The sequence below is a fragment of the Fringilla coelebs genome, assembly GCF_963513975.1.
Source record: "Fringilla coelebs genome assembly, chromosome: 4".
NCBI classification, from domain to species: Eukaryota; Metazoa; Chordata; class Aves; order Passeriformes; family Fringillidae; genus Fringilla; species Fringilla coelebs.
The window spans coordinates 49,829,543-49,845,145 of NC_140032.1; the positions used below are offsets into that span (position 1 = coordinate 49,829,543).

Below are 15,603 nucleotides of genomic sequence, written 5' to 3' on the forward strand. Positions count from 1 at the left end.
TGCTGGTTGTGTCTAAACCAGCATTGCTTGGAAAGAGAAATATTTCTTGGAGACGGGTGGCTATCTGGACTGCTGTAAAGGTGCAGGGCCAGACTGCCATCCATTGGGGGTCCCTATGCAACGACGCCTCCTGCGATTGGGGACAAAGGGTGCAGGGGGATAGTTTAGGGAAGAAAATAGCTGTTTAGCCACTGCTGCATGTAAAACGAGGGTGCACTTGCTGTTGACATGCTGCGTGCTCAGCGAGTGCCCTGGGAGTTGTCTCCTGCAGTCGGTGCCGCCGGCTCCCTGGGGCGCTGGGCAGTGGCAGCATCTTTGTAGGCATGGGCAGCTATCCGCTTCCAAGGGGTGTCCGGGCGCCTTTATTCCGGCAAACACAGATGTTTAAAATAGGATTTCAGACGGCCTAAGTGACGCCGGCTCTATGTATAGTCCGCGCCTGGGGCCGTCCAAGTGAAGACCATCTCGGAAAACCCGTAGGACATGGGTCCGTCCCGGGATGTGCAGGGCCAGCTCCCCCGCGGTGGCCGGACCGGCTGCCCTGTGCCGCGGGGGGCTGCGGGGGGAGCCGAGCCCGGCCCGACCCGACCCCTCCGCCCCCCGGCGGCGATGCCCGCCCGGGCCGGGAGCCGGCGCGCCGGGCGGAGGAGGGGACGAGAGAGGAGGGGAGGGCAAGAAGGGGAGGGGAGGGCAGGGCGTGGGCGGCCGCTGCCCCCCCGTCCCCGCCGGCACGTGCCTGCCCGCCCCCGCGGGCCACTGCCGCGCCCCGACGGCCCCGGCATGGACGCGCCCGGCCAGCGGCCCGCCAGCCCCCGAGCCGGCCCGGAGGGCGCGGCGGCGGAACGGGACCCGAGCACAAACCCGAGCCCGAACCCCGGCCCGGAGGCGCCCACCCAGGAGGAGAGGGAGGCGGCGTACGTAGAGATCCGCCGCTCGCCGCAGGGGCCGGAGGAGAGCCGCCAGGAGCCCGAACTGGCCCCGGCCGGCGGCGCGGAGGGAGCGTCCGCTCCCGCACCGGACAGCGGAGCCGGTGGAACCGGGGATGGCGACTCGGCGAGAGGCGGACCCCCGGGGGAGGAAGCGGGGCCAGCATCCTTGGACCACGGGCGGGATCGCCCTCCTTCCCCGGCGGCGGCGGAATGCGGCGCTGACACCGGCCCCGGCTCCGTGGAAGCGGCGGGGAGCGGCGGGACGCCGGAGGCGGGGGTCTGCCCGGAGTCCTCCTCCTCTTCCTCCTGCCCTTCGCCCGTGACCAAGGCGGACGACTTTCCCGCAATGGGCGACCCGGTGTCGACGGAGGGCAAAACCTCCTCGTCGTCCTTCGGCTACGAAAGCGAAGTGGAGGATGAGGTCGCGGGGCGCAAGGCGACTCCCCCCGGCGCCCCCCCGGGCTCCCCTCCCGGCGGCGGCCGCGACGAGGCGCACTATATCAGCACGCAGGAGATCCAGCTCAGCGAGGTGGACCACGACATGGACTTCGACGCGGGGCTGGCCGCCCGCTGGGACTTCGAGGATAACAACGTGATCTACTCCTTCGTTGACTACGCCTCCTTCGGGAGCGACGAGACCCCGGGGGACACGCTGACGGAGGAGGAGGAGAATAGCTGCTACCTTAGCACGACCACCAGCGACCCCAACAACCAGACGGACAGCATCGACAACACCAGCAGCACCGAGATCGTCAGCCTTACCTCCGAACACGACACCCCCGGCGCGGACAAGCGCGCCAGCTCGGGGGAAAGCCGGTCCAAGCAGCCCGGCCGCCCCGGCGGGAGCCCGGGCGCCCAGCTTCTCCTATCAATCAAAGCCGCTTCCCGGGCTATAAATGAGTCTAGCAACGTGCACGGAAAGCAAAACACTGTTTACGCTGCCAAGCATGAAGGCGACATGAGTCTCCGTGTCGCCGCGGCTCCCGACCGCAATGCGAGTTTAAAACAGGATGCGGTCCGCGACCACGCGAAAAAGTTCATCGCGGTGCCCGCGCGGCTGCAGACGCGGTGCGGGGCCGCCAGGGCAGGGGAGCACTCGAGCGGCGCTTCCAGCGCCGTCAGCGAGCTGGACGATGCCGACAAAGAGGTGCGAAACCTTACGGCCAGGGCTTTCCGCAGCCTGGCGTACCCCTATTTCGACACCCTGCGCCCCGGCTCCTGCGCCTCCTCCGCCTCCCTGTCCGACAATGCCCTGGGCATCAACCGCTGGTCCACATACCTGGACCTCAAGTGCGGCAGTCTGGGGCCGAGAGCCGAGCCCAGCCTGCTGCGCTCCGGCCGCACGCAGACCAAAGCCCTGGAGTTCGTGGTCAGCAAGCTCGACGGGGAGATCGCCCACGTCGAAACGCCGCGGCGGCTGCGGGCGGGCTCCCGGGTAGTAACCCTGCTGGACCTCGGCGATGCCGCCGAGGCCGGGGAGCCGCCGGCGGCGGAGGGCGGCGGGAAGGGCTCCAGCAAGAAGTCCAGGTTCGCTTCCAGCCTCCTCAAAAACGTCATCTCCAAGAAGATGCAGCTGGAGCACGAGTTCAAGATGGAGCGGGGCGAGATCACCGACACCTCCTACACCGGGCCGGGCGCGGGCCGGGAGTCTGAATCCACCGGTGGCAGCGCCGGCCGGGAGCGGCATCGGGAGGGTGGCGTGCAGCGGCAGAACTCCCGGCACTCGGAGGGCGGCTCGGACTGCACCGCGGCGCCGGCGGAGGATGCGGGCGAGGGCGGCGGGGGCCGCTCTCCGGCCTCCAAGGCGTCAACGCCCCGCGAGGGGAACCGCAGCCTGGACCGGGCGCTGTCGGAGGAGCTGTGCGAGGTGAAGCGCAGCGCCTCGGAGGCCATCAAGGCCACCTTCCTCCGCAGCCAGAACAGCGCCTTCAGGTCCTGGAAGGAGCGGGAGGCGGAAAAGAAGGAGGAGAGGGCGCCCGTCGGCAAGCTGAAACTTTCTCCCAAGAACGACTGGCGAGCCGACCTGGGTGAGATCTCTGCCGGCAAGTCCACCAAAATGTCCCGCCTGTTCGTCCCCGCCATTCAGCACACCCCTCGGGAGAAGGATCCTGGCAAGAGGGCGACCAAGTGCTCCGCCGCGGCCGCCGCCGTGTCCTCGGCCGGCGCCGCCGCCACCTCGCCCCCCGCCGCCAAGCCCAAAGCCCCCGAGATCAAGATCAGCCTGGGCAGCGTGCAGCAGCCCCGGGACGCCGCTTTCAGCATCGCCCAGCTGCTGACGCCGCAGATCGCAGGCCGGCCGCCGGAGGAGGGCAGGGGGCAGGCGCTCAAGCCTCTCAAGGCCGGCGACGGCACCGACAAAGTGCCGCAGTTCCTGGTGCGCGACGTGAGGGACAGCAAGTACAGAGCCCAGGGGATCCTCCACCAGGTGCGGGACGTGCGGAAGCTCATCAAAAGCTCCTACAGCGCTGACTCGGGAGATAACAGCAGCGACAAGGGCAGCGGCGCCTCCGAGCAAGGCGGCCCAGAGCAGAAGCCCCGGCAGCAGCTGGTCATCGCCGGTGTGCCCCGGTCGCTCTCCCCCGTGGTCATCACCTGCCAGGCGGTCGGCCACACCGGCACCAAGCCCACCGAGGCGGGAGCCAAGGCGGCGGGCAGGGCGCCCGCCTGCCCCCCGGAGGGCACCGTGCTGGTGCACCGCACCTCGGGCAGGCTGCCAGTGGCCACCATCGCCCCCAACAAGAGCGATGCTCGCCAGCCGGCTGTGCTCAAGATCGTTTCCAAATCCTCCGCGCCCTGGCGGCACCAGCCGCCGCCGCCACCGCCGCCCCCCGACAGGGGCCGAGGACCGGAGGAGGACCCGCGGGAGGAGAGCAAGGCAGCGCCGGTGCAGAACGCTCTGGAGAAGCTGACGGCGGCGGTGCGGAGCATGGAGGAGCTCTACAGCTTCAACAAGCGCGAGTGGAAGCGCAAGAGCGACCCTCTGCCCATCACCGACAGCCACGTCCTTTCTCTTATCGCCAGCCAAGAGCGGGGCGCCGGGTCCCGACCCGCCGCCGCTGCCGCTCCGCCCCCACCGCCGCCAGCGGACAAGCCGGAGGAGCCGTCGGGCAAGGGGCCGAGCAGCGAGCGGCTACCCCGTCGCCCCTCCAACAGCGCCGCCGACAAGGTCTCGGCCAAGGCGGCCGCCTTCGAGAGCCTGGCCCGGCAGCGGCAGCGCGGCCCGCCGCCGCCCCGCGCCGAGCCCTCGGCCGCCCCCCGCGCCCTCCTCACGCTGCGCGGAGCGGGCGGGGCCGCAGCCCCCGCGCCGGCCAAGCTCCCCCCCGAGGGCGGCCCGCGGGGCCCGGCACCGCCGCGCTCCCCCCGGCTGCCCGCGGGCGGCGGCGGCGGCGATGCGGAGCGCGGCCCCGACTGCGGGAATTACCTGTCGCTGCCGCTGAAGGCGGCCGCCGAGCCCGGCTCCCCCCCGTCTGCGGGGGCCACGGAGGGCGGCGGCGTCCGCCCCAGCCCGGTGTCGGCGTCAGCGGCGGCGGCGGCGCTGTGCGGCCTGCAGCCCTTCAGCGCTGCCAAGCGCCCCGGCAGCCCCAGACCGCCGCCCGGACCACCGCCCGCCGAGGAGCCCCCCGCCGCCGCCCCGCCGCCCGCAGAGGGTCCGCCCGCCGCCCTGTACCGCCCGCCGCTTCCCTTCGCCGCCCTGCCCGGCGCCGCGCCGCCGCCGCTGCTCTGCTTCTCGCCCTCCGTGCCCGCCGCGGCCACAGCGGCCGAGCCCTTCCCGCAGACGCAGCGCAAGGTGCTGCTGGACGTGAGCACCGGGCAGTACTACCTGGTGGACACGCCCGTGCAGCAGCCCCTCAAGCGGCGCCTCTTCGACCCCGAGACCGGGCAGTACGTGGAGGTGCCGGTGCCCCAGCAGCCCGCCGTGGCTCCCGTCCCGTTGCCTCTCTCGCCCCTTGCCCTCAACGCCGGTGCCTATGGCGCCACGTACATGCTCTACCCCGGGCTCCTGCCCGCCGCCACCGTGCTGCCCGCCGGCGCCCTGCAGCGCCCGCTGTCCCACTCGGGCAGCGATGGCAGCGCCGCCGCAGAGCCTGCCAGCCCCGCCGCGCCAGAGGCAGCTTTTGCCGAGAGCCCCTACTACGTGGCCACCAGCAAGGGCCCGCCGCCGCCGCGGCACGGGGCGGCCGAGTCGAAGCCGGTCATCAGCATCACGGCGCCGGCCACCGGCCCGCGGATCGTCGCGCCGCCCTCCTTCGACGGCACCACCATGCGCTTCGTGGTGGAGCACCGGTGAAGAGCGCGGGTGAGTGGGTGCTGCCTGTCGGGCGCGGCAGTCACCGGTGATGGTCAGGGCAGAGCGGGTTAATGGCCGAATGACAGCGGTGCCACAGCTTCTCCTCAGGGGAGACAGGGTCCACAAAGGGGCCTTCACTAGGGTGTGAAATACAGAAAGGTTAGGCACACCCCGTGGTGCAGTTCGGTATAACTTGGAGCTTCTTTTTTTGTGGCAGTTTCAGAGAAGCACACCGCAGCCACTCATCACACAACCTGTATTTGTGCAGCTCCATGGCTGGGGCACCTTCCATTGCTCCCGGGGATGACAGTGTGGTTGGGCATCTCTGGATCCATCATCTGGACCCATCTTGCAAGCCATGAAAGAGCCCCTTCACCTTGGAACCACATCCTCCTCTTGTGTCACCTCTCACCTCTTCCTCCCAAGGGGAGGTGAAGACCTCTCTCCTTCCCCTGTGCCTGTTTCTCCCCAACCTCAAGAGGAGTGGGAGAGGGGGTCTAATGGAAGCAAACCCTTATTTTGGGGCCTTCTTGTTAGTGGGGTGAGGGAGCAGGATGCATGGAGCAGTCCCAGGTGTGCTCTCCTGGAGCCATGGGGCTGCTGGCAGGGGCAGAGGTGCCCACAGCTGCCTGTGCTGCAGGAGAGCTCCAAAAAAAAAAAGCAGTTTGACACAGCAGCTCTGAGTTTGTAGTGCCAGAGTCCTGACAGTGCCCAGCTACCTGGGGCTGTAACCCAGGGCCAGCCTCCAAATTCAGGGATGCACATGCAGGGACACTGAGCACCTGTCCTGGAGCACGGAGGAGGGCACAGGACTGGGCTGCACTGAAACCAGTGTGGTGCAGTATGTCCTGTGCAAAATAACCAAGGAATGATGGCATTTCATGTTAAATGACCTGAAATATTACAGAATGCCTTCAGGACTGGTGTCACTGCTCCTTCTGCCTCTTGCATTGGAATGCATGGCTCATCTTTATCACGTGCAATATTAGGCAGAACTGCCAAATCTTCTGTGGCTTACCAAGAATTTTTTGGTGTATATGAAAAGGCAAAGAGAAAGAGTGGAAGAGTGGCAGCAGCCAGAAGTTTGGGTTTGTCACCAGTTTGGGCTGAGCTTTGCCCAGTTGCATGCTTGAGGGTAAATTTTGTCTTCCAGCACTTGGGTTATTTATTTTGCTTTATTTTTTTTTCTTTTTAGTTTGCATCATCTACTACATAGTGGATTATTTGTTGAATGAAACCTTATCAATGTCATTTGTACACTTACTTCTCTGCTTGTAATTATCTTGAATGTTCCATTCTTTTATCCTGGCTGTGGATGAAGTTGTTTTCATTGGCCCTTATGGGTCACTCAGGACAGGCAACATGCCAGTTTAACTTGAGCTCTGCTGTGCTGCTTGAGTTCATCTTGCCAGAGAAATATAGAACCTAGATGAAATGGCAAAAAGTAGTTTATTATTTTCCCTTTGGTCTGGAGGCTGAATTGAGATGGCTAGCAGAAGGAATTTGTTAAGATTTCGGATTAGAAATGTGATGTTTTTGAAAAGGTAGGGTATATAGTAGATGTATTTGTAACAGTAACTAAATAAAACCCTCCAGCTTTTCTTCTGTCTTTTTCACTCTTTAAAAGTGAAAAACATCATATTTCCTGGTGTGCCCTGCCCCTCAGTTCCCAAAGGATTATCCTGTTATCATGTATTTAGCTTGCCTTCAGTGCCTGGTGAGGCAGGTGATGCTCTCACCAAATTGCTCTTTCTTTCTCCCTGGTGAAGTTAAAACAGCAGCCCTGCTTTGCTGTGCTGTGGCAGAGCTCCACCACTGCAGAACTGTGTGAAAGCTGCCCCAAAACCCTGGTGGTGCATGCTCAGTACAGAAGGTCATCCAGCAGTGTGCAGACCTGAGTTTCATTTTACCATCCTTTCAATCTTTGATCATGCCAAGGCATTTGTTGTCTAATACAGACGGGGGTGCCCCCTCTGGGCTGTCTCAGACCTGCTGAGGGAGGTGTCCTGCTGCTGGACAATGGATGCAGTTTTTTCTCTTGACCTGTTCTGACAGTCATAAAATAAATAATTTTAACTGCATGCTGCAGGATGAGTTTAACTTGTCATTAGACTTTGGTTATTCCTGTGTCTTATCTCTCAGTGGAAAATTAGGTATATGCCCCTGGGGAATCACATCTGTAGCCTTCTTCTTCCTGTTATTTTCATTCACCTACATAACTTTCATGCCCCTGTGGATAATTTTTCCTCTTCTTCTCTCTTTTGATGTCTATTTTGTTTTCCATTATTTTCTTTTATCTTTTGTCATTCCATTCCTAATGAAAAGCCTTTGTTTGCTCAGTGTGGTGTTTTTCCCCTAACAAGAACATCAGTATAGTTTCATGCGAATCCAAGGGTGAACTGTTGTTAACTTTTTTAATTCCAGTTAGTTGCCTTCCCACCAGACCAGGGTTTTTTGATTGCAGCAATGCTGTGCAGATCCTAAAATGGATTTGAAACCATTTCATCCTGTGAGTGCAAGATTTGAATAAAGTATTGTCCTTTCAGGTCCCTTTTTTTTTACTAGGCAAAATGAGCTGAATGGATGCTCTTTTTCTCCACCCCTGAATTCCTTTCTGCACTGCACATGCTCTCTTCTTCCTTCCTTTGCTCTATTTCTTTCACATCTTCATTCACAAACTGTATCACTGTGTTAAGGACTGCTCCATCTTGGTCTCTGTCACCTGTAGGAGGTCAGTGGGACTTGAAGTTTTGCTAATGGTGTGATGCCTGTGGTGGATTGACATCAAATCCCCTGCACATCTGCTGCTCTTCCAGCACTTCTCTTTGTATCTGGTGCTTTTTCCTGAATAATCATTGGGGTAAAATGGATCCCATCCGTTTGTGTTCTGACAAAATCCAAGCTGCCGTTTCTGAACTATTCCTAAATTTTTGATATGCAGAAAATAGTGGAAAATATATGCATATTTCTGAGTGATATCTTATGGTTGCTTCTCTCCCTCCTCTTCTTCACTCACAATAAATGAGGAGCTTTAGCAACATCATCCTTGCCCGCTGCACTTCTTCCTTGATGCTAATTTTCAGTTCAAATAAACTTGCATCCAAACCTCGACAGAACCAACCTGTAGAGGGTGAACTGCCTGACAGGAGCTCATTCCCAGAATGAGTAAATGAAAATGTGTTTTTAACTTTTGTATCTAGTCCCATATTTTACTCTCTGGAGTTGCTGCCTTGTGTTTGGCAAATAAATGAGAAAAGAACAGGTGGCAAAGTAGAAAGTAACTGTAGTAAATTGCACTGCCAATATTAGAAGGGTATTTTTCGTTGTTCTGTTTAAACCATGAGCATAAACACCTTACAGGTACAGGAATTGCATATGCATATGCAAATAGACTTATCAGTTGTGTTTTCTTCCTAACTTCTATCACATAATATATGCTTTCCTTTAAAAATTAATTTTGTGGGGATAGTATATAAAAATGATTTTAAAGACTCATAAACTGGTGTTTTTACCAACTTTGTTTTAGTTGTTCCCTGTTCAGCAGGATGTATGTTCTACATTACTAAGAAGTCAGCTTGCAGTGTAGTATGCAGTACATAGGACTTACACTGATGCCTTTGCTGAGAATTTAGTAAAGAATTTATTATTTTAGTGGGAAATACTGGAATATTCCAAGAACCAAACAGGCTCTAACATTTGATCAAGTAAATCAGTCAACAAATGGAAATAAGTGTGACCTTGTGTTCAAAACTGTGGCTACTTAGGAAACTTTTCAATAGTGCTGAGCCTTGGTACCAGTCAGAGTTCATGGTGGCCTTAATGACTCCTCCTGCCCAGGATGATTTTCTGAGCCAGTATTTAAGTGTTCACTGCACAAATCTTAGAGCACTGGGTGTGGGTGGTTTCCCTTTTCCTGATGTGTTCCATGCTGGATGCTGTGTTGGTAAGGAAAGCTCCCAAGTCTTTAACTGAGCAGATGGATCACTGAAATCCCACACAGGTCACATTGGCCTCTTTCCATCTATGTCCATGGGGCTCCCCAGGACCTGTCTGCTGGGAGCTGTGGGGAAGGCACAGCACGTTCCACACCTTGGGCAGCAAGGATGGGTTCTGCTCAAAACACCAGGGCTGCCCAAAACAGACTCAGTCTGAAAACCTGGGTGCCCTTGGCTGATTCTTGGCAGCGGCTTAGGAAATAAGGAGCAAGAGCAGTGTGGTGACAAAGGAGGAATTTATGCACTTCTCTAGAGGAGTAAAGGTTGTTCAGATTGTTGTGGCAGCTCTCTAACAATCTATATTAATGATGCTTTTCTGGTTTTGTTTGTTTGTTTTTCCACAGGGATAAGGAAGAAGAATTATGCTACTTTAATTTGAAATACACTTGGTAACTCCTCAACATTAATCCTAAAAACTGCTTCTACGGTTTTCTCAATTTTTTTGCTTCATCATACAAAACAAGCATGTAAGTTTCTTGTTTTCTCTTAAATGCCCCCCTGTTTTGGAGTATGCCTACATTTAATTATGTGAGCAGCACTAAATTACTGCATTAGTTTGTGCAAAGTTCTTTTTGTACTGAAGCTGATCTGCAGGCTTTAGGTATTGCCTCTGTGCTGGTAGCTAATGGCAGTGATGCCACTGCAGCTGTTTGTAAATTGCAGGGTGTAAATGCAGCAGTGTTTCAGTGTGGATCACCACACAGCTTCATTCAGGTCCCTGGAATGTGTTGTGATGATCCAGTGCAGCCCTGCAGCTCTTCAGAAACGAAACAAAGCCCTCAGCTCTCTCCTATTGCTGGAAATGAGGGTCTTCCATATAGGTTTTAATCACAATTTGCAATCAGATGGTTTTTTGTACTCTCTACTTCTCACTTGGAATTGCAAAGAGGGCTGTAGTGTTAAATTTATCTTTAGTGTTTATTTTTTGCCATGGTTCAAAACAAACTGTCAGAAAACACATTTGATTGCTTTCATTTTTTGTTTGCTCCTCTGTACTGTGTTGAATATCACAAGTTGCCTTAATTGGGACAGCAGTTAAATACTGGGAAACCAGAAACTGAATGTAATATTTTAAAATCCTTGTTCTAAAGGAGAGAACATCATTTATTTTCCTTTAAGACTGCAGTCTATTGTTGAAAACACAATCCAATCACTGCCCTGTGAGAATAATTTTTAAATTACTATGCAGTTCTTTCTTTAGCTGTTTGACAGGTTTATCTGAGGGCTACAATTACAATTTGCTAAGAAAATATTTACCTTTTGATCAAAAAAATATGCAATAAGATTACTGACAGTGCAGCGATTTATATGTCCAACTCTGCTCAAACTGATTGTTTCGTTACCAGCAACTAGTTTGTCTTAGCAAAAGAGAATTTTTATTATGACACCAAAAATAAATTCAATAATCTGTTCTCTGCACAAAATCTTGGCTAAGTGAAGCACTTTGGGAAGCAAATAAATGTAAGACCAAACCTAAATTATATAACATAAAGCTTTCTTGAGGTATCAGATTAGAATTTTAAAGTCTAAATGCAAATCCCAAAAGTCTTTATTTAAGCATTTGCCCACAGGCAGGATTTTTCTCCACCTGTTCTCAAGGCTTCCTGCAGCCAGGAAAGTTTGAGTGTTTCCCATTTTTAAAATAAGCCCTGGGTTTTCATTTTCCTGAGTAAGTCACGCGGTACAGAAAACTCAGGTAGAGCTGTCTTTAACCATATGTGTGAGACTGTATTTCAATGCAATTTATTTGTTTACAGGCACAAATTGTAATTGCTCTCAGGATGAAATGCACCACAAGGGTGCAGATAGCGAGTGATTTCTCATGTGCCTTCTCAGTCATTTTCATCATTGTGGAAATCCAGTGGATATTCTAACCCTTTTTAAAGAGCACAGATAGTGTAAGGCTAATCCCTGTGCTCTTCAGCTGTGCAGTCTGCATGACAAGCTTTAACTTCCCTCTGGGACTGGGGCTGACTGCCTCTTAAAGGAGATGAATGCTTCTCCCCCTTTCTCATGACTGATAGGTCCATAGGTGTTGTGATTAGAGCATCAGTGTTAAACAGAACAGTACTTGGGACTGCAGGACAGTGCAGGTACCAGAGTGGCTGGCTCCCTGTGACATACACATGTGCAGAATGTTCAGTATAATACTAGCATCCCTGTTCCACAATGGTCCTGTCCTACCTTTTCCTGTATCGGTGCTCGGAGCGGAGTTTCCCGTTGCAGTTTACAAGATATAGGTTTGCACACACAGCCTCAGGTTTACAGTTTCACCCGGTGTACTTGAAAGGAAAAAAAAAAATGCATGGAAAACAACTGCCCAGGATTTTAACTTGTATTTGTTGGAGGTAAATTTTGCAGGGTTTTTTTCTTTCACTGCCTGTGGAGATGAAAGCAATGAAATGAGGGAATACCAGCAGCTATTTGTTTTCTCAGGGGAGTTTACTTCAGTGGAATGTGTCAATCCTATTGTCAAACAGTGTTTACTTGATTTTGTCTATTACTAAAAAGACTTCTTGTTTGCATCAAGGGGTCAGTTTTGCAAGGTGCTTCGCTTTGCTAACCCAGCAAAGCCTTCACGTACATCTCCAACTTCAGATACTTAAGCAGATTCCTGGGGACTTCAGTGGAAGGATTTTTTCCTTCACCCATCTATGCAAAGCTTTGCTGAACTCATCCCAGAGTGCTGAATGCCTTGCAGACCTGAGCACCAGGTTCTTCACTTTACAGAACCCGATCTCTGGGCTTGAGTCAAGCCGAACCCAGCAGATAATGCCACAAAAGGTCACCAGAAAAAAGCTCTGGTAATATGGTGCTCTTCCATGTATACCCAGTGGTGAATTTCTCCAGTGGATGGGGTGATGTGTAACCACATATCTTGGATTAGAGTCAAGCCCTCCATGTCAGGGCTCACAAGCTGCTAGTATTATATGTTTCACGGTGCAGTCATAGTATGTTACAGCTGAAATTCACCCCATGTGCAAAGCAGGGCAAAATCCTGTGCACCACTCAAGTTGCCTCCCAGCCCTGCTGTCAGGGTTTGGAGGGCTGCACCAGCCAACTGTCCATGCATTTTAGGTCAGGATCCAATTAAAAGTTTGAGCGGGACTGGAGTGATGCATCAGAATGTTGTTCTGGTCTTTTGCAACAGGGTTGGTTTCACTCAGTATCAAATTTAGCCCTTGGTGAATCAACTGGTGAATGATTTGAAATGTATTTATGGGTTGTGTGGGGTGTTTTTCCCCCTTGTCTGTATTCTGTATTCAGTGCTACCTTTATTCTTTAGTGTTGATGGCCAAAGTGTCATTCCTTATGCTTATATATTGCCATTAACTTGTGGCTACCTGAGAACACATACTTCAAAAATGCTTGTGCTTTTTTTCACCTATTTCTTTTTTTTTTATTTCTTCTTTTTTTTCTCACCCCCCCCCCCGCCTCTTTCTTTTTCCTCTCACTTTTAAAGGGGTGAGTTAGTTATTGGTGTAAAGATATTTAAAAGTGCAAATGTGAAGTAAGGATAATGATTGTTAAGAGGATGTGGGTGGTATGTCTGATGAGAGAGGGGTGGGCTGTAAGGCAAAGGGGAAAACGCCGCGAACGCATCGTGTTGATGACTGTTGCCTGTGGAGGAAGAATTAAGAAACAGAAGATGTATAACTGGAGAGAAATGGACTCTTTGAGCTGCTCTCAATGGAGACAACACTGTGGCAAGCCTGTAGCTGAAACCCAGAGTGATCCCACTGCAGGCTGCCCTGGGATTGAAGGACGGCAGCGTCGCTCTGGGAATTGCACAGCAGGAACACTTCGGAGCGCCACAGCCATGTGAGAACAGAGTGTCTGAAACTGCCAAGTACCAAAGTTTGTAATTGAATGAGTTGGCATTTGTATTATGTTGGGGTTTGTTTTTGTTTTTGTTTTTTCTCTTGAATGTTATGATAAATAAAATGTATTTTTCAGTAAAAGACACACCGCAAGTAAGCCTGCAGTCCTGCTTGGTTGTATATTTGCAAAGTTACGTTGGCTGTTGTGCAGAACAAGCGAAAACAGAGGCATTGCTTGGTCCAACATGTAAACAGCAACAGAAGAAGGGATTATACCAGAGAGCAGATCAAAAACCCCGCACTCAGATTCTCCCTGAGTTTGTCCCAGTATTGAAAGTCTCTCTCTGACCTGATTTCTCTTTATTCTTTCCTCTTACAAAGGGAAGTTGGCATTGCTTGTTTTTTTTACCCAAGTATAATTTAAGAAAGAACTCCCCAGTTTCAGTGAACTAACTTTGACCTGTGAATGGGTTTGGGTATCCAAAGAACTGTTTCAATGTGTTCAGAGAGAGCAGTTGGTGGGGTAAATAACTTTTTTCTTCTCACTGTGTAAGTTATCTTCATTGCCTAATATTGCAATACAAGCAAAATAAGATGAGTTTATTAGTGGATAGCATTACTGCTTGAACTATTACTAGGAAAAATCTTTTGCTGCTTTAGTGTGTTCCTTCTATCTTCATGGAGACTGAAAAGGTTTCTATTGTTAAGTCCAAGTGTTTAAAAAAGCATGAGCCAAACACCAGAAAATTCCAAAATAGACTTGAAAACTGAAATATTACTTTTGCAGTTTAAAAGAACATTTTTGCTTAAAGGAAGACAGAAGCAAGTTGGGTTACCAGGAGATAAAGGGTGACCAAAACAGACACAAAATAATAGTGGGTGTATAGAGAAGAGAGAAAGGCCTTGGATCACTTTATTAAAATCAGAGAAGTCTGAAATTGCAAAGGGACCTGGGCTTGTCAACTGGAAAATTTGGGAACACTGCTTTTCTTGAAGGAGAGCTCCTGGAGCCTGATTTCAGGGATTTTCACAGCACTGCTGGTTTCTCACAATAGATGGAAAAATGAAGCTGAAACCTCCACAAAAGAGAGGTCAAAAGTAAATAAACTGAGAGACATGAACTTTAACCTTTCCTTAAGAAGCCCAGTAATGCAACCAGTGTTTGTCCAGACACAAAGTGCCTCACACCACATGAATCTACTGAAATTAAAGTATGAGGATTTCTTACAATGCCTTAAATAAACTGAAAGGTGGAACATGACTGGGATTTTCAAGGTTTGTTGGAGAAAATCTTGTAAGTTTCTACATAGTCACTGGTAGGAATGATGGTAAAAGTGCAACTCTATTGTGAAAAGGAGTAGAAACAAAGTAAAATGAGAAGCAGATAGCTTGTTTAGATCTGATGTCAGATCTAAACAAGTTATCCAAACATAGAACATAACACTAAAAAAAAATTTTAAAAAACCAACCAAAAAAAAGCACCTGTATTAGAATTGCTGACCCCCAGGCTTGTTGCTATTGAGAACATGTAATCTGCCTGCCAAACCCAAACTGCATCCCTATATATATGAATATTTTTTTAAGAGTAGATGAAAAACACTCTTCAAAAATTAGTACTCCTGGAAGGGGAAAGTTTCCAAGTCTCAATTGCAAGTGGGCTGCATTTTGGACTTAGCTGGGTTATCATTGCACTGTTTCTTCTGTGGCTTCCAATTAGAAAAGACTGAGCATTTGTTTGCTTCTCTGAACTTCATGTATGAATTATTGTTTAATTGCTACCACTGCTGATTACCTAAAAGTACGTGTAATACCACTATTAAATACGTATTTTACATCTTGATTAACCCCACTGATTGGATAAACAGAGCATTTGCTTTGTTTGTAACCCTAAATGTGTTTTCCCTTCAAATGCAGGCTCGAGCAATGTATTCATTTCACCTTATTTTTAGAAGTTTGTTACTTTTGTTGTTTCCGTAGCTATGGAGCCCAAGTAAGGAAGCCATGGCCTTCCATTACCCAGCTGCTGGACTAAACCTCTCCTGGAATCCCCATTATGTCCAGCTGTTGGGGTCAGATAGCTTCAGAAGCATCTGCTGCCATGCCAGGGGGTATCCACGAAGACATGTATCCCTTCTGAAGGAGCAGTGGGGGTCCCAGGGGCTCTAAGTGTCAAAGCTCTGGGAGGTCCACAGCTGCCCTTCACTGGCTGGCTCTCCAATTTGACACAATTGAGAAGGGGTAAGCCTTGCTGGTAAGGGGCAAGAATTGTTGGTATCAGACAAAGATCTTACAGATACAAATTGCATTATCTAGAACCTTTTTATTCTGATTTTGGGTTGTAAATTGATAGGCAAGCCTGGCAGAGTGAGGCTGAGGTGTCATCTGTTGGTATCTCGACTCTTTCCAAGTAAAAGAGTGATGGCAGCTATTTCATTGTCCACTTTCTGTATTTAGGGTGTCAGCTCACTGCAGGAGGAGACTGGCTCTTGCCAGGTGAGTGAGTAAGCAGCTCTGCTCTTATTTTTGTTTTGTGTGACACAAAGAGCAAGTATAATAACAAATGCAAAAGC

At 51.8% G+C, this 15,603-nt stretch overlaps 1 protein-coding gene across 1 annotated transcript; it reads left to right on the forward strand.

Moving 5' to 3' along the window:
- Positions 1–780: 780 nt before the first annotated feature.
- Positions 781–5,217, forward strand: LOC311152821 (uncharacterized protein C4orf54 homolog; the record flags this gene model as incomplete). Its single annotated transcript, XM_084204226.1, has 1 exon — positions 781–5,217. One exon carries the CDS (start codon positions 781–783, stop codon positions 5,215–5,217), a length of 4,437 nt encoding a protein of 1,478 aa, XP_084060352.1.
- Between the last annotated feature and the right edge of the window lie 10,386 nt (positions 5,218–15,603).